The following is a 27,895-nucleotide window of genomic DNA, read 5'->3' as shown; positions in this document are numbered from 1 at the left end:
ATTTACTGGGTCAGACCCTGACTCGTTACATAAACCTATCAAAGGAAAGCAAATTTGGGCAGTGTAGTGGTGGCTCAGTGGCAGAATTCTCACCTGCTGTGCTAGAGACCTGGGTTCAATTCCTGGTGTCTGCCCATGTGGAAAAAAACGGAAAGCAACTCTGTCTCCATTACCAACAGGCTGTCAGCAGTGGGGACAGTGAAAAGCAGTGCTGTGGGTGAACAAAGCACTTGGACTCCATGATTATTTTGGGGCCTTGTGAGCTGGGCAGGGCCAGGCAAGATGCTCCTGTTTTTAAATGAGGAGACTGAGGCACAACAGAATATAGTTATGTCCATTATGGGAAGAAGACTGAGTTCCAAGAGGTGGAGCTCCAAATGCTGCTCACTGGCCTCTGGTGCCACCTGCAAAACTCACAATACCACCTAGCACCCAACAGCAGGCCTTTCCAACTTGGCTCAGTTAGGACCAACTCCCAACAACCACACACTTAATGAAAACTTCAAAAGAGGTTTGATTTTTTTCCTTTTAATTCTTTCATTGGTTTTATGTATATTTAAAAAGACAGCTTCAGCTCAGAGGCCCCGGCCAGTCAACTGGGAGAAGTAAATTCAGATGATGTTGGGATTCTGGGAAGCACTGAAGATGGGATCTCCAGGCAGGGGGAGTGGAGAATTTATGGCCCTCTTCTTCTCCACACTCCTTCTGGCTGCTCCTGTGAGCTCACAGTGACCTGGTTTTCCCTGGATGGTGTGAGGTGACGAGGAGCTGGGCTGGCGGGGACACAGGACGCAGGGGCACTACAGGCTCACACATGGTGGGGAAGCTGAACTGCCAGGCCATGGCGGCCAGCTCAGCTCACTGGGAGGCACCGTGGAGGGAGTATTCCTGAAGGTGAATGAGTGCCTGGAGGGCATGAGGCTCCTGAAGATTTCCAGCCCCACTTCAGGGATAAGATGTACCTGGGCCAGTTGCTCCATGAGAGAGACATTCTGGGCTGGAAGGGACCTTAAAGGTTTTCAAATCCAACCCCCAGTCTGAGACCCATCCTGCCAGAGTAGCCATCTGGCTTTTACTGGTTTACCTCCAGGGATAAGGTGCTTCTTCCAAGCCTGGACAGACTGAATTCGCACTGCCACCCCATTCCTTCTACCCTCTACTCCTGGTTCTGACCCCAGACAGGAACAGAATATGTTTCCATTGCTTCATGGTAGCCTTTCAGCCCCTCCCATCCTGAAAACTTCTCTGCTCAGATCCTATATCCTCAGCTTTCCAGCCACCTCCCTGGCCTGGTCCCATTCTCTGTCATCTTGGTTGGAGTCTGTCTTAACATTCGGACTAGAGTGGATCTTGGTCCCCCAGTGTGGTTCTCTTGGTGCAGAGGAGAGCAATTCTGCCACAGCCTCTTTCTGGATCCTTTGAGGGCCCTACCCAAGGTGCTGCCACCATCCTGAGTTGATGGCCAGTCATCTGTCAGTCCTGCTCAGAACACGCCAGCTCCAGGCCATCCATGCACTGAGGAGGACCCAAGGGCAGGCAGGACCTTACAGTCATCTTGCTAAACCCCTGCCCCAGCTGGTGCTCCCTCAGGAGCTGGCACAGCTTGCTCGGTCCCACCCACTCGCTCTACGCATTGGTCTCCACGATGCACTTGAGGAACATGGTGTCATCCTTCACATAGGCGTGCTTGGGCGACTGCAGCCTATTGAGGGGGAAGAAGAGGGGGCAGCCGCTGGCCACGTTGGTTTCACTCTGGGGACGCTGGAAGGATGCTGAGCTCAGGTCAGGCCGGAAGGCATCAATGGCGTGCTCACGGTTGTTCTGGTCAAGCAGCATGAAGGTGACCTGTGGGGGGGGGGGTGTGTGCAGCGGGTGGACAGTCAGGCCTTGAGCAGCAGCTCCGAGGCTGCCAGGCTGAATGCTTGGGCTCTGGGCTGGCCTCATCCATATCACAGCAGTGGCCCCACTGACCCTGAGTTCAGGCCATTCCCTCTCTCTGGTGAGGATTCAAGAAACAGTGTAAGGGCTTCCCTGGCAAATGGTGTGAGCCTAGTAAATGCAAACATCTGTATTCTGAGCAGGACTGTGGTCTGTTCTGTGATTAGGGATCAGGCCTATCTAGTGGAAGGAGGGATTCAGATACCACAGAGTCCATTTTTTTTTTGTTGTGGAAAAATACAGATAACACAAAATCTACCACTTAAAAAGATACAATTCAGTGGCATTAAGTACATTCATTCACAGGTTGTACAACCACCACCTACACACGAAGGTTACCTACAGGGTAGAGGAGCAGCACCAGTAGTTCCACAGTGTAGTTTTTATCACCCCAAAAGGAGATCCCGTACCCAGTAGGCAGTTACTCCCCATTGCCCTCTTCCTCTGGCTCCTGGCAACCACTAATCTGCCTTCTGTTCTACAGATGTTCTTATTCTGGACTTTTTATATAAATGGAATCACATAATATGAGGCCCTTTGTGTTTGGCTCCTTTCATTTTATTTTCAAGGTTCATCCTAGTTGCAGCATGCATCAGAACTTCATTCCTTTTTATGGCCGAGTAATATTCCATTGTATGTACATACTGTCTTTGGTTTATCTATTCATCTGCTGATGGACATTTGGGCTATTTCCACTTTTCAAACAGTCAGTTGTGCTTGGTGGACTGGAGGCAAAAGGGAGACTGAGATGTGGTAAGGAGGTTTGACTCTATAACCTGTAATGCCTTTTCCAGCTCTGAATTTTTTGATTCATCAATTATAGCGATGACCTTCTAGGGCAAGGCAGAGGGGTGAGAACAGACAATTTCTATTGAGGGGCTGTCTATTATTGCTCTGAAACATTGCAAGAGCTTCTGTTACACCCACAGCGATCTGTCTCTATCTCTGAGAAGCTGATGATCTAAAAGTCACACAAAACCCTCTTCCCTAGTGCCTGTCACGGAAACACTGATAAGGAAACGGAAATGGCTTCTCACTGCCTACTGAGGACATTCTCAAATTGCACACTAGAATCTCCTGGTAGGGGTGGGGTGAGTGTGTGTTGTAAAACCCCAGTGCTGCAGTTTCACTGTTTACTGGGTTGAGATCCAGTCAAAAGCTTTTAAAAATCTCCTCATTGTTCAATCATCATCAAGAAACATGGCTACTGGAACACAGCTCTACATTTTCAGGCAGTTCCCTCCAGCCTCTCCTCTACATCTTGAACAACAAGGTGATATCTACTTAACGTGTAAGAATAATGATAGAGCTTTCACAATGAGACTCTGTGAATGTGAAAATCTTGTGTCCGATGCTCCTTTTATCTACTTTATCAACAGAAGAGTAGAACATATGGAATAAAGATAAATAATAGAAGGAACAAATGGTAAAGTAAATTTAGTTTGAAATGCTAGTGGTAAATGAAAGCGAGGGGTAAGGGGTATGGTATGTATAATCTTTTTTTTCTCTGTTATCGTTTTATTTCTTTTTCTAAATCGATGCAAATGTTCTAAGAAATGATGAATATGCAACTATGTGATGATATTAAGAATTACTGATTGTATATGTAGAATGGAATGATATCATGTTTTGTTTGTTAATTTTTTTAATTAATAAAAAAAATGAAAAAAAAATCAATAGAACAGTATTTAAAAAAACAAAAAAAAAATCTCCTCAGCATTTCAGAGCCACTGGTCTCCTGACTTATATCCAGGCCAATTCGGCACTCTCGCCCTCAGCCCACCTACTTTCCCTCACCTCCCACCCCCCAGCCTAGTTCTATTTTCTTGACTCCCCCATCTCCATCCTGCCTAGCCTCCTCCCCTTTCTGTGAAAATCCTACTGCTCAGTCTAGCCGTAAAGAGACATCATGCAGTCTGCTTCTTTGTGGGCAAAGGGTGGGGCAACTTCACTTCCTTTGCCCTGATGCAACTGAGGAGGGAAGTTTTCCTTGCTCACCCAGTCATGTGAATTTCCTTCCCACCTGCCCTCCAGGGGTGCTCCGTTCAGGGCATTTTAGCTCCTGGACTCAAGGTGGGACCTTAACTACTAGATTGGGACTCAGCCTCTCAATTTAAAAAAGGGGAAACATAATGCAGAGAGGGCAAGGAGCTGGCTTGCCCAGGCCACACAGCCAGTTTATGGCCATACCAGCACGAGCACCCAGGTTTCCTGTGCACCCTCACCTTACCACCATCACCCCAGGAGGGCAGCCCTCTGGCCTGTACCTTGTTCCGGAACGGCCACGGCAGCAGTGCATCATACTCCCCTCTCATGATCACTATGAAGAGTGACATGTGGGTCCTCTTTCCTGTCCCGTCCCCATTGAGGTACAGTCGCAGGCACAACTTGTAGCCGTACTTGGCAGTGTAGAAAGCTGAAATGCAGAAGCCAGAGTCAACAAAGAGAGAGAGCTGGAAAGTGATGGGCTTTGTAGATGAGGACACTGGGACCCAGCAGTTAGACGTGCCCACAGTCAATGGCTCAAAAGCAAGAAAGCTGTGGTCAGAGCCATGTTTGTCTCAATTACAGAATGTGACGGTTAAGTTCATTATGTCAGCTTGACTCGGTTATGGTGTCCAGTTGTTTGGTCAAGCAAGCACTGGCCAGATTGTTATTGTGAGTATTTCATGGATTAAATCATCAGTCAGTTGACTATATCTATATAGGGCTGATTACATCTACAATCAATAAAGCAGACTGCCTTTAGCAATGAGAGGAATCTCCTTGTCCAATCAGTTGCTGAAAGCCTTAAAGGGAGAACTGAAAATTTCAGCAGACAGAAGGAAGAATTTCTCTCTCTACTCTGGCCAGCCCATTTCTCCTGGAAATTAATCAAAACCTTCATTGGAGTTTCCAGCTTGTAGCCTGCCCTGTGGAATTTGGACTTGGTAATTCCCACAGCTGTATGAGCCAGTTCCCAAAAAAGTCCCATAATATTTACATACATACAAACATAATATATATAATCAATTCCTATAATAAATCTCATTTTATATATATATATATATAAAATGTGTATATATATGTGTGTGTGTGTGTGTGTGTGTGTGTGTATGTATATAGTCAGTAGTGTTTCTCTGGAAAGCCCCTGAGTAACACACAGAGTCAAAGTGGAATGGACTCTTGGAGATCATCTAGTCCAGCATCTGTCAGCTTCCCTCAGATCACCGGGAGGGTTTGTTAAAATAGTTGCCAGGCCTCATCCCAGAGCTGCTGATTGAGTAGAGAATTTGCATTTCTATCAGGTTGCAGGAGATGCTGATTCTGCTGGTCCAAGCACTGCACTTAGAGAACCACTGATCTAGTCCAACCTGTATTTTACAGTTGGGAACAAAGGGCAGCAAGGGAAGTGCCTTGGAGGCAAGCCAGGATTAGGGACCAGGTCTCCTACCTCCCAACATGGATTTCTTTCTGCTGCACTGGGCCAACTGGTTGGGGTCTCGTGGGGACTGGGAGAGAGTGAGGTGGCTTCCAGCTCTGTTGGCCACCGTGGGTAGAGGCCCTGAGGGATGAACTGTCCTGCACGATTCAGCACAGGAGCTTATGGGGCTCTCTCCCTGGGCAGCGGAGAGGCCATCCTGAGGGTGGGTTCTGGCAGCTGTCACCACCAGGGCCCCTGCGGGAGGGTTGAGTGGGGACTGGGTATAGGGGCAGGCAGGAAGGGGTGGAGGAGGGACAGGCAGGCAGTCTTTAGGTAGGTAGCAGGCGACACTGCTTGCTATATCCCTCTTTGGAAAGAAGTGAAGAGAAAGGTTTATATGCAGGACATGCGGTCCTATACCATGGAGGTGCTTCTCCTTTGGGGAGCCCAACAAGCCCGGCAGAGTGGCAGGAGGAAAGGGACCTTGTTTTGGGACCCAGCCTTGCTCCGTGGTATGGGCCAGCGACTCTGCCTCTTGGTCTCCTCTAAACAACAGGAGGAGGAAGGAAAATAATAATCACAGCCCTGCTGGTGTAGGGTGCATCAGAAATGCCAAAGAACATGGAAGAAACAGAGCACAGGCAGATGTAAAGAGTTATTAAAATCATAAACGGCAGAAATCCTCCTTTCCTGACCACCATTACACACATGCGTGAGGGGAGCCTCACGGCAGGGCATCTGGGTCCTAACTCCACATATGACTTGCCATGCAGCTTTGGGCCAGGGACTTAGCCTTCCTGGGCCTCGGTTTATTACTCTGTGAAATGATGTTGAACCAACAGGAGTGTGGTGAGCATCTGAAACACCACATGTCCCATCCAGCCCAGTCCCTGGAACAAGGTGCTGTTTAAATGGATGCCACTGCCCTATACTGATAGACACACATGGGAATTTTATGCACAAATATTCATGTTGTTATTTAAACATATGAGTTCAGAGAAACAATTACTGAGTACCTACTTTATGTAAGACATTAAGCCAGGCCCAGAGGTTTCAGAAAGGAGTAAGACCCAGCAAGCCTCAATGTACACAACCCTTCCTCACACGGTACTGAGTCACACGTACATGCAGGTTGTGTGTTGCCACTCATTTTATCTATCAGATCCCCAACTCCCTGAAGGCAGGGCTCCCACTGCATTCACCTATGAAAATCATCATAACATCCCTCTCATTTGTACAAAGCTTTGGTTTGCTTTGCACTTTCTTTCATATCCAATGTCTACATGCAGTAGATAACTATTTTTATTTCCATTTGCACCGGAAGGTGAGATGGCAGGCCCAGGTTCAAACAGCTCCCTGTCATAGGCAGCTGAGCAGGGACTCAAACCTAGCTCTCTGGACCCACAGTTCAGAGCTCTTTCCCTTACTATGGTGCATGATCCCAGCGTGTTTCCTGGTTATAGGAGGTGACACGAATGGGCACTGGCCCAGCTGGACACACTGACACTGCAGGATTAGCCACTCCCACCTCAGTGCCCCTGGGGAGGTGTTACCTGGGGAGAAGAGGCTGATGGTCCTGCCACAGGCTGACTCATGGCACCGCCTGGTGACGTTGGTGATCTTCCACAGGAAGGTGCCATCGAAAGAGGCCTCCTCCAGGAGGCGGAGGCTCTGCTCCAGCTTGCCCAGGGCCTGGTCTTTCTGGGCCAAGGTCTGCTGCAACTCCACCACCTGCAGGGAAGTCCACTTAGCCAGGGCCACCAGCACCCGCCTTGAGGATGAGGTACATATGGTGGTGGTGAGATCTGGAGACAGACATGCCCAAGATATGACTTCTTGACCATGCCAGTCTCAGCATGTGTGTCTGTCTTTGCATGCATTGCTCCCTCCACCTGGAATTCCTTTTTTCTTCCTTTTCCTATTCATCCATCAGGAATCTGGCTTGTATAGCCCTTCCTCTGGGAAGCCTTCCACCTTGCCCTAGCTCAACTCGTCTCTCATCTATGTCCTTAATGAGCCCTTACAACGGTTTTATGGGATATACCTCTGTGCTTTCCCTACCAGATGTTCTCCCCGTTTACTGAGGGCTGGGCCCATATTCATTTCATCTCTGGGTTCATGCCTTTCATAAAGCTTGGCATATGAGATCAGAATCAGGAAGCTGAAGACATCGTTGCTGCTCTCAGGGAGTCCACCTCCTAACTGGGGCAAAAGTTAAACAAATAAAGGCTTTCCTCAGACCCTTCTGGTAAGGTTCCCCAATAAGCCCCCAAAGCTACAAATTTATTGCTGGGTATGCTCTGGTAGGGAAGCCAGGAATGGAAGTTAGTGCCCTTAAGGACATTTTAAACTCTAATTTTACTGATGGGAAGCTAAGAGAGAAAGTAACTTGTACTAAAATCCAAGCTCAACTCAATATGAGACAATGATATAATGTTGCTTCCCCCAAAACAATATTAGCATGGTGAATGGCTATAATAAGGAAAGCACAAGCTCTGGCACAGAGGAAGGGACAGTCCTGCTCAACCAAGAACTGTCAGATAGGTAGATTATCTGGGGTAGGGCAGAGACCACACTCCAAGCATGTGGAATCCTTCTGAGACAAGTGGAGCATATGAGGACAGCATGAAACAGGTGCTTTGACGAAGGGGTGAGGGTACTGGGTCATTCAGCCTAAAGAAGGGAACACTTGGGTAGGATACTATCACTGATTGGCCATCTCTGAAGGGCTGCTATGAACACTAGAAGGCAGATGTGAGGAGCAAAGCCAGGAACAATGCAAGGAGGCAGATTTCTAGCTTAGTGCAAGGAAGAATTTTCTAATAGTGGAACATGACCAGCAATGGAATGAGCTGCCTGGGGAGGGAATGTTCTATTGCAGAAGTTTAAGCAGAAGGAATAGAAGTATTTGATGAGCAGGAGGTGCTCTGACCTTGACTGTTTATAACTTCTGACTCAGTGTTCTCCCTAGAAGGTCCTGACATGCAGGACAGGTAAGTTTTGCTGGAAGAATGCCTGCTCTGAGCTGGCTGACCTTAGAAGAAAGAAGGGTGTTCTCACTGGTGCAAAGGAGGCTCCCTGAGCAGGTCTAGGAGGCAAATCTGCTTCCCACACTTACTCTCTGTTCCAAGCTCAGGATGCGTTCACGGTCCAGCTGGCTCTGGTGGATGGAGGCAGCTAGGGCTAGGTGGGAGGCCTCCACCTCCTTGTTGAGGACAGCAACAATGTTCTCAAACACGTGCAGCTTCCCCTCCAGCTCAGCCAGGAGCTTCTCCTTCATGAAATGCTGCAGGACCATCTCCTCCTGGCCTTCAGAGCAGGGTGCCCGGTAGCAGTCCACTTCCAGGTCCCCTGCCACCTCCACGGCCGCCTGCAGCTGCAGGTCTGACAGGTTCCGCTCCAGGGCTGTGGGTCCAGATCCTGGACCAGAGTCCTGCTGGGCCTTCCACTGTTTGATAAACCCCAACAGCAGGTTTAGGTGGGAGGCCTGGGAGGTGGCCTCATGCTCCTGCACAGACTGTGGACTCCCCTGCCAAGAGAGCGAGGGTAGTCAGTGAAAAGAGAGATAGAGGGAGGACCAAAGAGTGGTGGAGAGTTCTACCACCAAAGGTTGCCAAGGAGATTCAGATCCACTCACCCAGCAAAGGGAAAGTGGCTTTGTTTGCAGCTGAGGGAATTCAAGAAGAGGACCCTGGCATCGCTCACAGAAAGCCACATGATTTCTAGCCTACAGAACAACAATCCTGCCCTGCACCTGAGTGCAATGGTGATTCAGGACCATGGAGAGAGGTGTGGGAGGTCATTTTAGTGACACTACACCAACGCTTAGTTGAGACATAAAGAACTTCCCTGAGTGCCAAGATGATTTCATAGTGGGATTTGTTCCTTGGGGAAATCATTAATATAAGGACATTCAGAGACTTACCTTAATGTGGGAAAAGCCCAGAGGGGCTGGAGTGGGGAACATCCAGATGTCTGGGACCTGAGTGGACATTCCTCTCACAGTCAGATGCTTACCTTAAAGGAGCAGCTGATGCCTGCGAAGGGACATTCAACTCCAGCCTTGGCCACACTGGGGTGCTCCTGAAAATAAGAGCCATGTCACAGAATGTTCTAGGAATCCTGGGAGCCACAGTTAGGGCTCTCCACATAGCACCAGGATCTACCAGGGCAAAGGTCCTGCCCTTTGTGCATCTACAAGATGCACAATGGTAGACCCCAGACTTATTAAGGCTGAAATTATCTCTTGCATACAGAGCCCATGTTGTTTATAATCTCTGTCCCCAGAAGCCTCACAATGATGTGGAATTAAACCCAGAGGCTGAGAGGTCTTTTGGGAATAGCCATGGTTTGGGTATCTGAGATGTGGGCTATAATTCCACCTTAGCTCGTTCACCTCCCTGGGTCTCAAAACTCTCACTGGTCAAGCTGTACTTGCCCCTGCCCTATGAGGGTGACAGGAGACAACTGGGGAAATATTGGCAAACCATAAAAGTTCTGGCTGTGTCAATTTTAAAATTTACTCTTAATAATAATTTACTTTAAAGATCTTTCAGTTGTGTGACCTTGGGCAAGTAGCTATTCATTGCTAGACTGTTTTCTCAACTGTAAATAGAAAAAGCACTTTTTGCCTTGACCATCTTATTTGTAGGGCTCAAATGAAATGGATGGGGAAATTCTTTGTGAACTACAAATTGCTGGGCCACTATGGCCATTGTTGGTAAAGCTACTTTTCTGAAGTCTGTGCTGGAGAATGTTCTGGGCTTAGGGGAGAGTTGTGTTTAGAAGTGTTGGTAGCAAGGGGGGCATGGTCTCCTGTGCATGCTTCCCAGGCACCTCTGGCTCTAGGGTGAAGTCCACCCTCCTAGCAATGGCCGACAAAACCTGTTTAACCTCTTTTCACCTCTAGCAACCTGTGCTGCCCCTTCTTTCCTCAAAGCCTACACTCCAGCCAGGTGGGACTCTCTTCCATGACTTCGCCAGAGCTCTTCCCTCCGCCTGGCTGGCTCCTTTCTACTCTGTGAGCCTCAGCCCTTCCATGATGCTTCTCCAGAGCAGGATCAGGGCCCCTGCTGTGCTCCTTGGTGACACTGCCTCTTCTCCTAGCTTGACACGTTCCCCATGTCTCCTCTAGCCTGGGGACCCTGTGAGGACCACAGATGTGCTCTTAGTGCTGAGGGTGGTGCCTGGCACAGAGAACAGATGGATCGCTTCTTTCCTCCGGCAGCCCAATTCCTGTCTGCATCCGTCCTTGCAATCCATCCTTGATGGTGCCGTGCCTACCCTTTGCCTCTCTTCTGGATGGTATACAGTCTGAGAACAGTGATACAGAAGGCTCTCAGAACTCCAGGTGGCTTGACAGCACTACTTGCCTATTTTTAGGTCTGAAGGATTCACAAAATGCTTTCATAGCCATGATTCTTGGCTATGACCCAGGGGATTCTTGGGTCCCCTAACAGAACTATGGGGAAGGTTGCATAGGTTTTCTGTTCCCATTTTACTGAGGGAGAAAAAAAGGCTCAGAGAGGGGAAGGAACTTGCCCAACATGACACTTGCCAGGAAGCATCACAGCCACAGGGCTATTTCCATACCATCTTACTATCTCTTATCGAGAACAAGTCCATAGATGACTGGGAGAAAACCTTTTCCAAAGCATATGTAGATTTGCTGGAAAAGGGCTTGTATTCAGAATCTATAGAGAGCTCTTATAATTCAATAATAAGAGGACAAATAACCTAATGAAACAATAGGCAGAAGGTCTGAACAGATACTTCCCATAAGGAGATAAATGGATGACAAATAAGCCCATGAAAATAACCTCAACATCATTAGTCACAGAGAAATGCAAAGTAGAACTATAATGAGATACCACTATCCACTCATTAGAATGGCTAAAATTAAAAAAAGTGATGAAACCAAGTGTTGGTGAGGATGTAGGGCGACTGGAATTCTCATATGTTGCTGGTGGAAATGCAAAATAGTACGGCCACTGCAGAAAAATTTATAGAAGTATCTTATAAAGCTAAACATATGCTTATCATACAACCCACAAATTTCATTCCTCAGTATTTATCTAAGAGAAATTAAAGTATATGTCCATACAAAGATGTGGACATAGCAGCTTTATTTACAGTGACCCCAAACTAGAAACAAACCAAATGTCCACCAGTAATAAATAGATAAACAAATTGTGGTATATCCACATCATAGAATACTACTCAGCACTCAAATGGAATAAAATACTAATATACACAGTTACATGGATGCATCTCAAAAACATCATGCTCAATGAAAGAAGTCAAACACCAAAGACCTACCGCATGATTCCATTCCTATGAGATTCTAGAAAAGACAAAACTGCAGTGACAGAGAATCCATCAGTTGCTGCCTGGGGCTGAGGTTGCTGGAAGAGACTGACCACACAGACACACAGGGATGCTTAATGGGGCCCAGAAATATATGCCACCTTGACTGTAGTGGTGCCACACATTTACATTCATCAAACTGTACACTTAAAAAATGAGTTTCATTGCATGTAAATAACATCTTAATTTTAAAAGAGCTTTGTTACCAAAAAAAAACAAAGAATAACCTTATGGGCTGATATGAAGGTGAATTTGGATGAAAGGAGGGGAGGACAGGTCTTTGGGCTGAGCAGATGCAAAGCTACGCTGGAGAGCAAGATAATAAGAGCTCTGTGGGCTTACTAAGTAGCGTTTGGGACACATAGGACAGCAAAGTGCCCCAACCCCCTCACTGCCCCAGGCTGTAGGACAAGTTGTTCTCAACAAAGAACAGAAAACAGATGTTTTATTGGGGATGTGGGGGGAGCGGAGGGCGGCCTTGGCAGGAAGACTGCCGGCATGCTGGCTTCGGGAAGACTGGGGTGATGCAGCCTCTCTCAGCAGGTAGCGTCCTCAATGTGGGAACAAAGCAGGGCGAGTCCAAGAGTGCTGATTCTAGGGACAGACCTGAGTCCTGGGTGAGTGAACGTGGGGCAACCTCTCAGGCCCTAAAATTCCCCACAAGCCCATGATGAGAATCCCCAGCAGTTCTCAGGGTCTAAACAATAGCTGGAAGTCAAAGTCCTAATAAGGATAAAGGTGGAAGTGATAAACTCTAACAGTGGAATTCCAGATACCAGTGAGTGGAGGGGAGGTGCTTATTTGGCAGCTGAGCCTTCCTGGTGCTGTGTGCTGTAAATGCCCGCTGCAGGGTGGAAATACTGTATGGATGGAGAGATTGGCCTCGTTAGGATGCACATGTAGGTGTGAGCTGCGGCCAGCCTCGCCCTGATGCTGGAGGGGACAGGGTTGACTGCCATTCAGCCTTTAAACAGCTGAGGGGTTCAGAGTGTGGACCCTGCCAGCCTGTCAGGGTTCCAAGCCTGTGACTGTCACATATTAGCAGTGTGGCCCTGGGAGGATTACTAGTTTCTCCATGTCTCAGATTTCTCATCTGCAAAATGGGAGGTGATCATCCTACCTACCTCATGAAGTTTCTTGTGAGGATTAAAATGAGCTAATACACATAATTGCTGGTACTAGTTTCCTATGACTACAGTAAAAAATTACCAGAATCAGACAACACAAATTTATTCTTTTGTAGTTCTGGAAGTCAGAAGGTGTTGGCAGGGCCGCGTCCTTCTGGAGGCTCTGGGAGAGAATCTACTTCCTCGTTTTCCCTGGTTTCTAGAGGCTGCCTGCATTCCTTGGCTTGTGGTTCCTTCCTCCATTTTCAGAGACAGCACTGTAGCATCTAATTTGGACCCCTGCTTCCATCCTCACATCTCCTTTTCTGACCCTCTTACTTCCCTCTTTTTTTTTTTTTTATGTGGGCAGGTATCGGGAATCAAACGTGGGTCTCAAGCATGGCAGGCAAGAATCCTGCCACTGAGCCACTGTTGCACCACTGTTGCTTCCCTCTTATAAGGTTGCTTGTGATTACACTGGGCTCACCTGGATAACTCAGGATAATCCTCTTGTTTCAAGATACTTGATTTAATCACACCTGCAAACTCTCTTTTGCAATGTCACATATGCACAGGTTCTGGGGATTAGGATGTGGACATCTTTGGGGGACATAATTCTGCCTGCCACAGTGTGATTAATTCACACAGCAAGTGTTCCATACGTTCCATAGCCATTATTATTATGATTAGTATTACATTATTAGTATTATTAATCCTACAGATTGAGTACTGCCCTTGAGGAATCTCTTCCATTTAATGGATCACATATACATGCATTCACTTAATACTCAAAGCTACTTATTCTATAAAACTCCATTTTCCCACTGGATTTCCTCTAGGAGGTGAGGAACAATTTAAGCTCCTAAAAAATCTTCTATTTATAGAGGACCAAAACATTTTTGCATGTTATAAGATTCCTGCAACAGCCCTTTGAAGCAGGCTGGCTGGATCAGCTTCAGATGGGAAAACTGTGTGGATGGCTGACTCGAGGTCACACTGTGCTTGTAAGTTGAGGAGCCAATGAAATCCATGAGTTTTGCCCCATAGTGATATGCCCTTGCAAGGGCTTGCTGGTTGCTCAGAACTCTGAAAGCCCTCTCCATCTCATGCTCTCAAGCGTTAAAGGAGCAGGTCAGGGCTTTGGGATTCTGTATCCCTAGTATAGGTGGGGCCTGAAGCTCAGGGATGGTCAGTGACTTGCTGGAGATGATGCAAATTCGGGATAAAGGTGAGGTAAAGCCTAGGGGTCTGGTGACAACATCTGAGTCCTTCCTCTCCCCCAGGGAATCTCTTGCCTTGACCCCGGGTTATCTTCACGTGAAAGCCAGGGATGGAGGGGTCTAGGAGAGGGGCTGAGGTTCAGCTGCATAGGAAGAACAGGGGATCTGTCCTGGGCCAACCCTGGTGTGCATCTGGTGCCACAAGCAGCCCCTGTGTGAGGAGTCTCACTGCTTGGAAAGTGCTAAAAATAAAGTTCTCAGTGGAATTTCCTCTGAGGAAGAAAAATAAAATCCCAACCCTCAGGGAACACTCGTCCTTCTGTCTGCATCCGAGAAGTCTCTGGGTGTGTGATGTTCCTGGCTGCCCTGGCTATCCAGAGCTCTTTGTGACAGGGTCAGCAGAGGGTCCTGGCAGAGGGCCATGCACGGGGGCATGTGGGCCTCCAACACATTTTTTTTCCTCAAGAATGTTTTAAGGGAGTGTCAGGAACCTCAGTGCCACCTCCAACAGTTCCTGCCACTCTTTGACAGTGTGCCAGGCACTGCCCACCCCACCGGGCTAGGTACAGGGCCAGCTGAGGCTTGGAGGCCTTGAGGGGTCATACTCACTTGGGACTTGGTTGGAGCTGAGGAGTAGGTCTCTGCAGTCAGAGTGGGGGATCCTAGTCGGTCTGTCTCTCCCCACAATTTTGCCTTTCTCTGTAGCTATGCCAGTTTCCTCTCTGCCAACCTCTGCTTGGCTCAGTGACCACCTCCTTGATGAAGGCTGCCTGATTCTCTAGGTTGGAAGTCATCTTGCCCATTCCTCTTTTTCCATAGCACTCAAGTGATTCCAACACTTGAGGATGGTTGTGCTATTTAAACATGTATAAATCACTTGCATGTGATCTAACATTTAGAGAGGTATGGAGGAGATGATGCCACCAGCTTAGGAGGCAGGAGTTACAACTTTGGGCTAGGCACCTCCTCATGGGGGCTTGGGTGCCCCAACCATAAAACAGGGACCTTGCCACCACCCATCACACAGGGTGTCATGGGAATCTAGGTTACAGATACAAACTGTCAAGCTATAGAAATGTAAAAGTTTGGGGTTTCCTTTCTAGGCATCACACTTCAAAGGACACAGGAGCACATTTAATGGAAGGCAAATCATCTTTGGAGTAAAGACACTGGTTATAGATGCAAAAAGGGCATGGTCAACATCTTCCCACATGAAGAGTTGCCTCAGGGACTGAAGGCTGACTTGTCCTCTGTGGCCCTAAGGGAGAGGCTCTAGGTCAGTACAAATTAGGAGGAAAACTGCAATAGTCTGTGTTCCCCAAGATGGAAGTTTCATGGAGTAATGAGCTCCCTATCACTGGAAGGACATCTGGCAGGAATCTATACAGAATAGACATTGGCCTACATGGCTTACACCACATTGTTCTCTGATTCTAGAATAAGTGAAAGCATTATTTAAAGTTCCTGGTATCAAATGCCAACTTGCTTTTGATCTTCTTAAGTGGGTCTCAGAGGAAAGAACCAAGAGACAATCCGTGCATGGGGTCTTGTGCGGACAGAATCGAATGTTGTTTTCCAGTCACCAGGTTGTCCTCTGTTTTGTTGTCACTTCTACGGAAGGTTATTTCAGGCAAGAACCAAACCTTGAACTAGATCAGTGCTAATCCTCTAATTTCTTCTTATATCAGCTAATCAGCCCATGGCTGTGAGCACTTCCTAGGGACATATTAATTTAATGAAGTCAGAGGATGAGGACAGATTGATAAGCAGATGGCATGGAAAGTGTTTGCAAGGACCACACTCATCTGGGCTTAGCTCGGCCACTCTCCAGCCCTACCCCTTCAACCCTGCCTCCATTTCTCAGGTTCTCCCATATGTACAAACTTGGGAATCACCACACATGCAAAATGTTGACTTAAAACCAGCTGCTTTTCTTTGGTCAAAAGTCCCCCAAATTTCCCATCAGGGTCAGAAGCCAGAGGAGTGAGTCCCTGGTATTTCCACTGTGTAGCTTTATGCAAGTGAGCAGGCCCTGCCCCAGGCCAACTTTTCATAACAAAGAGTGATGACTGCATTACTGCATTAATACGGAAGCAGGGAGACTGATGCTTTTTGGAGGTCTGTCCATGTCAAAGAGGCCTCTGCCCCCAAATAGCACTCCCTCCTACCTCCTTGTTAGAATGCCTATAATTCTACCATTAGAGTCCCTTCATTTGGTTTAAGGCAGCAAGTTTCAAACTGCCCTGAAGGGTCCAAGGAGTCATCAGAGTTTCTCAGAGGATAGGACAGGGTAAGAAACGGGGCAATTAAGGCATGGGGCTCCAGGTTCCCCTTTAATCAGACCCCCTACTTCGATTTCATTTCAACAAAGCTGAAAAAAGTAAAACCACTGGATTGGGGGATTTGAAAATATCTCTTATATATATTATCTTATATTTGTATAATCATTGTATATTACTTTTGTTAAGAGGAAAAAGAATAAAACAAGTTAAAAACCATAGTAACTTGTTGAAGTGTGCTTTGACAATGATTACTTTCGTCCTTCTTTGCTTTGTATATATATTTTGTTATTAAAAAAAAGTTTAAAAACAAAACAAAAGAAAGCTATAGTCCTGAAGCATTCAAGCTGGCAGAAGCCTTACGGACCACCTACCCACCTCTTCCATTTTGCTGGGGGAGCCTGGCAGCCCACATGCTCAAGTGTCACAGGCAGTCACTAAGACACCAAATGTGGAATGATTCCATGGTTCAGTTTATCATGTACCGTAAAGTTCCTGGAAAATGCATTGGATCCCTTGAGGGCCCGGTGGAAGTGGGGTTGCTGAGAAGGGGATGGGGAAGCCCTTAAAATCAGTTCTGGGTAGAGCAGGAAATACCCACAAACTCTCTGAATGAGTGGGACCCGGCAGGAGAGGGAAGAAGGAGATGTGGAGACTTGCCTGCCTCAGGCTCTACTGGGTGGGGGAAGAAGGACTGTCCTACCATCTGTGGGCCATAATCAGGACATCACAGGTCGCAAAGCCAACTTCACTTCCCCATTTTACAGGGGGAGACACCGGGGCCTAAATAGGGTAAGGGACTCATCTTGGGCCACACAGTGGATTATACTGAGCTACCACCGGATGTCAGGCTCTGGCCCATGGCCACCAGGGACTTTAGTCCTAAGACTCCCAGTGAGTAGTCAGGGCCCCAACACGTGAGACAAACGGGTTGGATTTAGAGCAGTGACTCCTATGCTTTTGGACTCATGGAGTGATACAAGTTTTTTTATTTTTTTAATTGGGGGATAACATAAGCATTGTCATCTTTTTATTTTATCAAGTAAAGGCTTTACAAAAATTCTGTCATCTACTATCACCATCAAATCACTTAACATTTCTAAGGACAGGCATCAGATTCTCAGAGTAAAGAATTTATAATTTCCTTATATTTATCACTTTGTCAAGAACGGGAGGGAATGGAGCAGCTTTGGCCAGTATGTGGAAAACCCTGGGTTGGACAGATGACCTGCAAGGGTCCTTCCAGCTTGGAAGGGCCAAGAGTTCAAAACAGTGGTACTTGAGAATGCAGACTGTCTCTTTGGCCCCTCACATTTCCACAGCCATCTCTCATCTAGAAACACAGCTTGGAGGAGTCCAGGAGGTGTGCTTATAATGGCCTAAAAGGTCTCCTTGTATGTAGGCAAACTTTTCTGCAAAGAACCAACAGTAAATGGTTTGGCCTTTGAGGGCCAGACAGTCTTGATTGCAACTTACCCACATCTGCCACTGCAGGGAAAAAGCAGTTGCAGACAATACATAAATGAATGGGTATTGTCATGGTCCAATAAAACTTCATACACACTGAAATTTGAATTTGATGTGATTTTCCCATGTCACAAAATAGTCTTCTTTTGTTTTTTTTCCCAACTATTTAAAAATAAAAAGTCAGAGAAAGTTTGGTGGTGGGCTGCATTTGGCCCCCATGCCATAGTTTGCAGACCCCTAGACTAGTGTGTTCTCAGTTTGAGCATCACAGGTCAGCCATGTGGCTCTGGGTACTTTGCACCTCTTAATACCTGTGTTCAGTCCAGACTCAAGGCAAGGAGGGAGGCGTGGGCCAGGGGGCCAGGGTTATCAATCTGGTCAAATCGAGTGAATGGACAATTACTCTTTTCTGGCTACACCAACATACCTTCTCCTGAGGTTGAAGGTCTCCTGGGCCTGCAGACTGGGGGTCGTCCCCTCTGCAATTGGGACAGAACCGATCCTTGTAGTTCCTGGGGAAACACGGGCAAATGCCTGAGTGAGGCACTCATGGGTCCCTGGTACCATCTCCTGATCCGAGAGCCCTAAAACCCTGGACATTACCCACGTGGTGGCTATCACCAGTAACTGAGCAAATCTACAGATTTGGACCCACTATTCTGAAAACCCCTAAAATTATGAAACCAGAGGTGATTATAGCCCTGATTTGTCCCACTTCACATCAATACTTATGTGCTTCACTGCAGAAATATTAATGTGCTTGAATACAGGGTGCTGCTCCAATCCCTGCTGGAAGAATTATGTTAGGCACTGATTTGCTTTACTAAAAATCTGAAAAAAGCTGTGAATTCTGATCCCAAGGGGAGGGATAAGGGATGGTGGACTGGTGACTATCTGTGTTCTTCTTAGCTTCCCAGTTTGGCTTTGGTCTCTTAGTTTTAGTAGTCACAGATGATCACGGCCTGTATGAACAAGAAGGGACTTTAGAGACCTTCTAGCCAGGAGTGGGTGTCAAATTCTGACTCAGTGACACATGGGCATGTGTGTGTGTTCACAAAGCTCCACAGGTGATTCCGAAACACAGCGTGAGCTACTGATCTAGCCCATTTTATAGGACAGGAAAAAGAGGTCCCAGGAGGGCAGGTGGGTTGGCCAAGATGGAGTGAATTAGGAGCAGAATGGGCGGAAGCTTCCAGGCCTCTGGCCTGTTCCCTACCCGTCAGCAATTCCCTCCTCCTCTGCCAGGTTTGGGGAGAATTGGGCAGGAAACCAAGAGACCCACTGCAAAGGGCTGAGGTGACCCCAGAACAACCAGCTGGATGTTAAAACAGCCAAGTTTTGCTCCATCACCCAGCCTGGCCTTCCCCCCCCCCCCCCCCCCCCCCCCCCCCCCCCCCCCCCCCCCCCGCCACAGCCTCCCCCATTGTCACAACGTGTGATTTCTCACTTTTCCACTATCTGAGTGGTAAACCCCCAATCAAAGGTCACAATTGGTGCAACTGCCAGGAAAATAGCCTGGGGCAAGCTGACCTCACCTCTCTATTAGGCCTCAGTGTCCTCAGTTGTAAAACAGGATAACAGTGCCTACTGTAGTAGGCTGCTCTGAAGTCCCAAGGAAAAAGCTTAGTAGACTACTTGGTACAGAGTACGTGCATAATAATTGCTTAAGGGGTGGTGGCGGTGATGATGTCACACCACTCTGGGTTATTTATATTTTAAATATAAATATATGAAAAAATATAAACATAAATAAATATATTCCTTTGTCCCCTCTGAAGGGTTCCCAGCAACAGTTCAAGGTGATGGATGATATTGTGGAAGGAGATATATTTATGTAACAATTTATCATTTACCAGAGGGGTTTACAGTCATTACTAAGAGTTTTTAGATATCACTGATTGGGTCTCCTAACAAATCTGTGAGATAGAAAATCAAATGACAGGCATTTTACAGACAAGAAAGCTGAGGCTCAGAGACATCAAGCGATTTGCCCCAGATCTCACAGCAAGTAAATAGCATAGAGGGGCCTAGAGGCTCTTCCCAGTGCAATGAATGGCCTTATCATGTGGGAACTGACATCTTTCTGAGTCTCCTTCTTCTGCCAGCAATCGGAGGGGCAAGATAAAGGACTACCTGGAAAGGACATGAAAACTGAGGCCTGGATAGGTGAGGCGACCTGCCCAAAGTCATCAGTTCTTGCCCTCGCCTCCCATCAGTGGTCCCTCCCTGGCATCATCTTGCCACCCACCCTCTGCTCCTCTGTCCCCTCACCTCACGTTCTCAGAGAGACAGGCAGCGCAGCAGAGGGCCCTGGGCTCTGACGGGTCTTGGCTGACGGTGGGGGGGCATCCAAAAGGAAACTCATTCTCATCGGGGGCAGGGCGGGGGCTACTGGCTGAGCCAGAGGCCATCCTGGGGTCTCAGGCTGTCCAGAGAGTCCAACTAAGCTCCTCCAGGGCAGAGAACCAGTCTACCAGGGGCGGTGAGGAACGAAGAGGTGGGCTCAAGCCTGGGTCACCCTCTCTGGTGAGTAGGAGTCTCTGATGACTTTATCTTCTCTCTGGCTTGAGTGGTTCAACGTCACAGCTGAGTCAGAGTAGTGATGGGGCAGGAATTACCCTTCATGGGGAGAAAAAAATCCCCTGGACAGTGACTGAAGTTTTCAGAGTGTCCAGTCATTCTTTAGAGTGAGAAAGAGAGAGAAGAAAGCAAGAGAACAAGTCAAAGAGAAAAAAGAACAGTGTCATGGACTTTTAGCGACCACAGTTACAGTTCCCCTGTCTGAAAACCGCAGGCTGCTCCTGGCTTCCTCTACCATGATCCCCAGGGGAACAGGGACAACAAAGCCACGGCTGGCCACTTGTTGGTGCTCCCTACCACCCCCAACAGCCCAGATTCCCTACTGGGGGGCTCACCTCTCTGCTGGGAGTCCACACGTTCCTGGAGGCAGGTCCAAAGATTCAGATCCCAGGAGCCTTAGCTCTGTGCTGTCAGGAGCGGCTAGGCGACCTCAACTAAAAGTCATTTCCTCATTGTGGGTCTTGGTTACCCCATCTGTAAAAACAGGATTTGCAACAGGTAGTGTCTAGGACCTCTCCAGACTTAAGATCGCCTATGACAAAGGCAATGAGAGGTAGCAGGGAGGCCTTTGATGACTGGGCCCAGCCTGTAACATTCCTCCATCAGTTCCTATGACGACACAGGGCCCTCCCCTCCTTTGAAGTCCGGAGGGGGCTTTCCGGGCCCAAGGTCTCAGGCCCACAGATTCCTCAGCCACAGATGCCACACTGGGGTCAGGAACCACCATTTTCCAGCCCCGAGAAGGACAAAGTAGATAAAGCAGCAAACAAATTTGAGGTTGTGGGGAGCTGGTCTCAGCAACCAAGTGAGATGTAGGTCCAAGTTTGCAGGAACAGTGAACCAAGGGGACTACAGCTCCTGGCATGACTACTGTGCTCCACGCCATGTTTTACCTTCTAATTCACAGAACAACCTGCTGGGCATTCTTCAGCAGTCGGGCTATAGGCTCAGAGAAACAAGGGGCCTGGCCCAAAGTCACACAGCCCCTGGTGATGAAGGGGGATTCACAAGCAGGTCTGTCAGACTTCAAGCTCTGTGTTCTTTCCCCACACAAGAGAGATGAAAGCAAGGCAGCTGGGTAGAGCCTCCAGGGCTCAGGAGGAGTCAGGGTATCCCGTCTCCGTTTTCTCATCTGTCAAATGGGGAAGATTCCATCTTCCCTCCCGGCTGGGCTGCTGCGAGGGGCTTTGCACACATTCCTCAACGCTTCAAATCACAGGCTTTGAGGTCAGACAGATGTGAGTTGGTATCCAGAGTACATCACTTATTAGCTGTGGGTCCTGGGACAAGTCCTTCAATTTCTCTGAGCCTCAGTTTCTGCATCTGTAGAATGGGGATAATAATACCTACTTCACCTGACTGGTCCAAGCAAAGCACTCAAAAGGCTCTGATACTGTACTCAGATGATGGCTAGGCTCTCCCAGCTCTAAAAAATCAAGGAAAAGAATTAAAATGGTAAATTATACTTATATAACATTTTCACATTTATCAACTTGCGCTTCGCAGGTGGGCAAGACAGGTGCGCAAGACAGGTGCGATGTTATCCTCTGACCCTGGACAGACTCATTTGCCCACCTTTCCTGGGGCAATATTTAGGCTGCTAGGAGCTTCTGGGAAAGAGGACACAGCACCCTACTGCTGTTGTGTAAATCAGACCTCACCTGGGCCAGCCCTGGCCCAGCCTTCTCAAAAAAAACCTCCTCAATGCCTACTTAAGAGAAAATAAAAACTATCAGAAAGGCACTCCCTTAACTGTATACCCAAACCCTGCAAAAGTCCTATATTTCCAGCTATCTCTTGTTCCTCCTGATTGGAATGGGAGAGGTGTCCAAGATCTTTCTCCATCATAGTTCTGGCCCACTCTCTGTCTTCAATGCCTCATTCTCTACCAGCTCCTTCCCATCAGTATCAAAATATACCTAAGCGGGTGGGCCACAGTGGCTCAGCAGACAAGATCGCTTGCCTGCCATGACAGAGGACCCGGGTTCGCTTCCCGGTGCCTGCCCATGTATATACATATATGAAAAAAAAAAAAATGCCTAAGCCACTCTAATAATTAGAAGGAAAAATAATGGTTACTACCTTTTTAGTGCTGTATTCAGGTGCTGTTGATTTCTTTTAGAGGCACCACCTCATCTAATCCTCATATGAACCCCATGAGGCAGACATTGTCATCATTATACCCATTTTACAGATGAGGGAATTGAGGCACAAAGGTTAAGTGACTTGCTCCAAGTCTCACAGCTAGTGGGTGGGTACTTCTAAACACAGAGCCTGTGCTTTAACCACACATCATGTGATTGTCTGTTTTTAAACCCTCTTTACCCTCACTCCAAATTTCTGTCCCATGTCTACTTTCTCTCCTCATTTTAACAGAACTCCTAGAAAAGGTGGTCTACACAGGTGTCTCGGTTTCGGAATCATTTCCCCAAGGTTACAACGACCGGTCGCCAAGCGACCTGAGCCTCTCCCAGTTTCTACCCAACCTGCCCTCTGCCCTGCGCCTGACAGGCCTCTGGGCCCCTCCTTCCGGGTTCCCTTCCTTCCCTCGGTTTCCCGCACTCCCTCGGGTTTCCTTACTACTTCTCCGCCTCCTAACGGTCTCCTTGGCCTCTCTGTCTTTCCCCTGGAACATCTATCGGTCTCATCCCCGTAACTCCTCCCGCGGGAGTCTACACACGCGGAGCTCTCTCTGCACTCCACACCCCCTCTCCCCGGCCCCGCCCTGGTCCTTCCAGGCACACCTGGCCCAGACCCCACTTCTCCTGGGAAGTCGCCGGGGCGGCCCCCGCGATGGCACGGCGTCCTTTCGGTCTCCAGCACCGCCCTTCGCCGCCGGACTCGGCGATCAGCGCGCCGATGCCCGCCTGTGCCCCACCCCCACGCCCGTCCGTGCGCCCCCAGAAAGCAGGGCCCCGCAGCCTCGCCACCGCCCCCCTCTCCCTAGTTGCGGACGCAGGGCCCGCCGCAGACCAATGCGCCTGACTATTCGACCGAGGGGCGAACCCCAGGGGCGCCCAGGTCGCCCGCAGGAAGGGCTGTAGGCAGGGGGTCGGGGGTCGGGGGTCGGGCTCCGCACCCACAGGCCCCGGGCCCCGCGGTGAGACCTGGAGCCGGGGAGGCCCCGCCCAAACGCGAGGCGCTGCGGCCGGCCGGGTGAACGCGGGGAGCGGAGGGTGGGGGTGTCGGGGAGCTGCCCCGGGCCCGAGGCGGGCGTGGGCGGGGTGGGGGCGGGGGGAGCGGCGCAACCAACCTCGGTGCCGCCGCCTCCCCACTGGCCGCCCGGGAGCTTCCGGCGGGCGCGGAGGACGTGGCCCCGACGGCGGAAGCCCGGGAAAGCGGCCCTTCCCCGCCGCGCTAGCAGGCCCCTGAGGCTGCCCCGGGGGCGGGGCCGGCGCGCCCTTACGGGGAAACTGAGGCCTGGGGCTGGGTCTGCGGCGTGCTGCGCACTGTTATCCCACCCGTGACGAATGCACGTTCATTCCCTTCCCACCCCCGGCCGTGCTCCTGGGACCTAGCGCGTGCCTGGTATAAATGAAATTGTACGTCAAGTGCTGAATAAACGAATATAGACCTGGAATTTGAACCCTCGTCTCGTGCCTGGGATACCGCGTGGAGGGAGAGTGAGAAAACCCGAATTTTATCCCTGCTGGATTCCTGCAAAGAGCCTAGCACGGTGTCAGGCCCGTCCAAGCTTTCCGGGTTGGAGCAATCAGTAGAAACGCCGCAAAGCGTCCCTGAGATGCTGAGCTTTGACAAGACAATCTCCTAAGGAACCGTTCCTGTGTTCGTCTAAACACACCCACTAAGGGCCTCCATTCCCTATGAATCTGTAATACATTAATCAAACATGCTATAGAATTTAGCGTTGAGGTAGAATTTTTTTTTGTTCGAAAGCTACAAACAACCTTTGTTTTTGAGAACCATCAGTTTGACCAGGGCTCCTTCTCCATCAGGTCTCTAATACCAGCAGGTGGCCTCTGAGGGGTTTTTCAATTTTAAGAGGAAAGGATTCGGGTTTGATTCTCTAATGTAAAAATTCATTGATTCAAGAAATTGTTTTTCAGGTCACTGATTCTCAGTCCAAACTTTGAAATGAAATTTTTGAGGATTTGGGGGCCGTAAATGCTTTTCTCTGGCCCCTTAAAACCATCTCTCCCCCACCCTTTCCTCCCCGCCCCAAGCATGGAAGTGAAAAGAACAGGCACCCTGACCTCACTCTCTTAGTGTGCCACATCCTGTTTTCAGATTAATGAGCTCATTTGGTGGAAATTTACCAAAGGAAATAGTTTAATTTTGGAAAGTACCAAAAACTTGTCTTTAGTCATGTAGCTTAATTTGGGGGGCTTTTAAAATAGAGGGGGCAACACCAGAGGACTTCTGAGGGCTCAGGGAAGGACAGGGCTGCAGAAATTGAAAGCCTGAGGCCGAACCTGACTCAGAAAGGAAATGAAACCCTGTAGAGACCACTCATTGCTACCGGGTAGTTTTTATTTATTTATTTTCCCTAAAAATAAATTTGAAAAGAAACGTAGTCCATCTGGCTGAGGCAGCATCTGGTGGTCTGAGAACTGGGCTGTGATTGAGGAACAAGAAAGCAAACAGCGAAGTAGGTAATGTTTGACTTCAGAGGTCTCTTTTCTCATCCTTATCTATTCTGCTCATTCCCAGAGGCATAGAAAGGCTTTCCTTCCCAACCCTTCAGCTGTCAGATACTTGACTTTGGCATAGCCTTTTGAGCTTGTGCCTCTTGCGGGGAATTTAGGACTGAGTGGCCAGGAGGATTTTGGGTAATTAACTGTTTGTGAGTCATTCTGCATTGTGGATGGCAAAGCACAAGAGATATCCCCACAGGCTTTGCCTCTAGGGCTCTGGCCACTGCCTGGTCTGCTCTATTTCCTAGAGCATAGATTTAGAATTCATTCCAAGATACCAAATAGAAAAAATGGTGAAAACTGGCAAGGCCCTGACGGTCTAGTACTGGGGTGAAAAGGAATTACACCTTCCTTCTCTCCTCCTCAGTCTAAAATCTGTGCTGATCAATTAGAATGAGCAATGGAGACATTGTGTTCTGTTTTCTTTTTTTCTTCTTCTTTCTTTCTTAGGCTCATAAACCGGTTGTTTTGAGGGAGAAAGGATAAATGAATGTTTAAGTAATGAATCCAAGAAATAGTAGTCTGTAGATTTTTTAAGTAGAAAAGTACTGTAAAGAGAATGCATTGGTTTTCAATCTTTGTATTCACTATAGGGCTCTTTCTGGGACTATTCTCTCATGTGGAGTCTTATAGCATAAACCAGCTAGAAGCAGAGATGCTTTGTTAGGCAGAGCAGGCGCCAGGAACGTGTGCACTGCACTTCACCTCTTCATCCAGACCTTCCAGGTGCTAGAGACACAGTCTGAAAGGACCTAATGTGGCCTGCTCCGGTCCCAGATGTGGACCAGGGATTTTCTCTGCAGCTCCTTTGCCTCTGCTGGTCAAGCCCATTCAACCTTTTTTTCCCCAAGAACTGCCTGTACACACACTATCGTTCAGGACCGTGGGAACCAGGGGTATTTGAGAAGGGACAGATTCGAGAAGATATTTTAGAAGGCATCATCCTTCTGGGAAAGGGGCTGGGGAGGCAGGACCAGACTGGAGCCTGAAGATCTGGAGGACTGGGATCTGCAATTGTGGTAAAAATAACAATGCCAGTAATTATGACTTTCCTTCATTTAGTGTCAGACACTGCTCTAAGCACATAACATGCATTACTCAATGTAAATTTTATAATATCACTTGAAAAAGGTGAGAAAACTATTTTCTATTTCCCATATGAGAAAACTAAGGCTTAAAGGGTTAAGTAACTTGGTCAAGGTCAAGCAACCAGTAATTGACAGCATTAGGAGGTGGGAAAACATTTCCTCCAGTCTTTGTGTGTGTTTTCCACACAAGCTGGAATCCCACCTGGTACCAGCACAGGCACACTGTAAATTGCTTTCCTGCTCTGGACCTCAGTTTCCTCATCTGAAAGGTGCAGGCTTGGAACAGATACTCCCCAGGATTTTTGCGTGCCAACATTCTCAGCCTATGAAATCCAGGGCCGGTGCAGGCAGGTGCCGTGGGGCCGCCTGACTCCCTATCCCAGTCCAATAAAACATCCCTCTCTGTGTCTTCTAATTCTTGACACTTCTCTTAAAAAGAGATGGATCCATTTGTTCTTCGGGGACAGGAGAAGAGCTCAGATATTGTTATTCATACTTCTATCAAAATGTCAGAAAGATTCTTTCCTGAGGGTGGATTGGGATAGGAGAAGGAATCGGCGATTCGATCTGGAGGAGGTGAGGCTTCAAAGAGAGGTATGATGGTTTAGAACTGTATGTACCCCAGAAAAACAAGTTCTTAAAGTTAATCCATTCCAGTAGTTGTGGGTCTTTTGTTGAGGCTACTTTAGTTAAGGTGTGACCCACCTCATTCAGGATGGATCTTAATTCTTTTACTGGAGTCCTTTATAAATGCAGTGAATACAGAGAGAGAGGGAATGTGCCTTGCCATGAGACAGAGGAGCCAAGGATTGCTGGCAGCCGGTCTTCAGGAAGAAAGCACTGCCTTGCTGATGTCTTGATTTGGACATTTTCTCAGCCTCAAAATTGTAGGTGAATAAATTCCCATTAGTTAAGGTGAACTATTTCATGATATTGTTTGGAGCAGCCTAGGAAACTAAAATCACGGGTGAAAGGGAAAGATGGGGTAGACCACAGTTGCTGCAGACATATTCAGTGCCTTTACAATTTAGCCTAAGGGTAACCTTGGAAATAACTAGAAATGTTGAATTGTATCACTATATTTAATTAAAATTTTACATCTCATGATTTCAGAGCATGGAGGTCAGCTAATTTTATAGAACTTGACCTTGCTTCCTCCTGCTGGTAGGCTTTGAGGACAGAAGAGAATGATAAAGATGACCTTCTCATCATCTCAGTAAATGGCACTGCCATCCTTCCAGGGACTTAAGCCCTAAATCCAAGAGTTAGTCTTGATTCCTCCCTTTCTTTCTTACCTCCTGGTTAGTTCATATCAAAGTCTTTTCAGTTTAGGCTCCGTACTATTTCTTCAATGGGTTCTTTTCTTTCTCTCCAGTTCCACTATCCTAGTTGAAGTCCCACCAACTCTTGTCTAAATTCCAGCCAAAGAGCCTGCCTCTGGTTTCCTTGCTTACTCTTGTGTACCTTTCCAGCCCATTATTTGCTCAGCAGCTACAATGATTTAAAAATATAAATCATTTCAAGGCACCACCCCTCACATCCCTTACCCCCACCCCCACCCAGCTTAAAAGTCTACACTGGCTTCCAAATTCTCTTAGTGTACACTGAATTCCTTACATCTGGTTTCAGGGCCTGGCAGGATGAGGCATTGGCTGTCTTTCTGTCCTCATCCCATGTCCTTTCCTCTTTGACCAGGTCAGTCAGCCCCACTGGCCTCCTTTCTGTTCCTTAAACTCATCAAGCCCTTCCCCATCTCTTCTCCTCTGCACCTGCTATTCCTTTTGCCTAGAATC

The 27,895-nt window shown here is 48.0% G+C and overlaps 1 protein-coding gene across 12 annotated transcripts; it reads right to left on the bottom strand.

The window, feature by feature from the left end:
* Window positions 1-512: 512 nt before the first annotated feature.
* On the bottom strand, window positions 513-27,529 carry TRAF1 (TNF receptor associated factor 1). 12 transcript variants are annotated; one of them, XM_077143314.1, is made up of 10 exons: window positions 23,104-23,246; window positions 21,706-21,785; window positions 20,695-20,833; window positions 20,051-20,459; window positions 18,207-18,291; window positions 9,359-9,424; window positions 8,460-8,870; window positions 6,895-7,072; window positions 4,206-4,354; window positions 513-1,845 (listed from the first exon to the last, which is right to left on the bottom strand). In XM_077143314.1, the coding sequence occupies exons 4-10, from the start codon at window positions 20,188-20,190 to the stop codon at window positions 1,627-1,629; spliced, it is 1,248 nt and encodes a 415-aa protein (XP_076999429.1). In that variant the 5' UTR covers window positions 20,191-20,459; window positions 20,695-20,833; window positions 21,706-21,785; window positions 23,104-23,246; the 3' UTR covers window positions 513-1,626. The 12 variants fall into 12 exon arrangements, with proteins under 12 accessions (XP_076999429.1, XP_076999408.1, XP_076999426.1 ...); XM_077143293.1 differs by lacking the exon at window positions 21,706-21,785 and adding an exon at window positions 21,253-21,682; XM_077143311.1 differs by lacking the exons at window positions 21,706-21,785; window positions 23,104-23,246 and adding an exon at window positions 27,398-27,529.
* Window positions 27,530-27,895: the final 366 nt, after the last annotated feature.

This window comes from Tamandua tetradactyla, chromosome 2 (assembly GCF_023851605.1).
Source record: "Tamandua tetradactyla isolate mTamTet1 chromosome 2, mTamTet1.pri, whole genome shotgun sequence".
NCBI classification, from domain to species: Eukaryota; Metazoa; Chordata; class Mammalia; order Pilosa; family Myrmecophagidae; genus Tamandua; species Tamandua tetradactyla.
Note: the sequence above shows the minus strand (reverse complement) of the source record. Positions and strands in the feature narration are given on the sequence as shown.

Coding starts and splice junctions, on each gene's coding strand:
- TRAF1 (XM_077143311.1), bottom strand. CDS start 20,190: ATGGCCTCTGGCTCAGCCAGTAGCCCCCGCCCTGCCCCCGATGAGAAT. Junction 8,871..9,358: donor GCATCAGCTGCTCCTTTAAG/GTAAGCATCTGA, acceptor CTCTCTTGGCAG/GGGAGTCCACAGTCTGTGCA. Junction 4,355..6,894: donor CATCAGCCTCTTCTCCCCAG/GTAACACCTCCC, acceptor TCTGCATTTCAG/CTTTCTACACTGCCAAGTAC.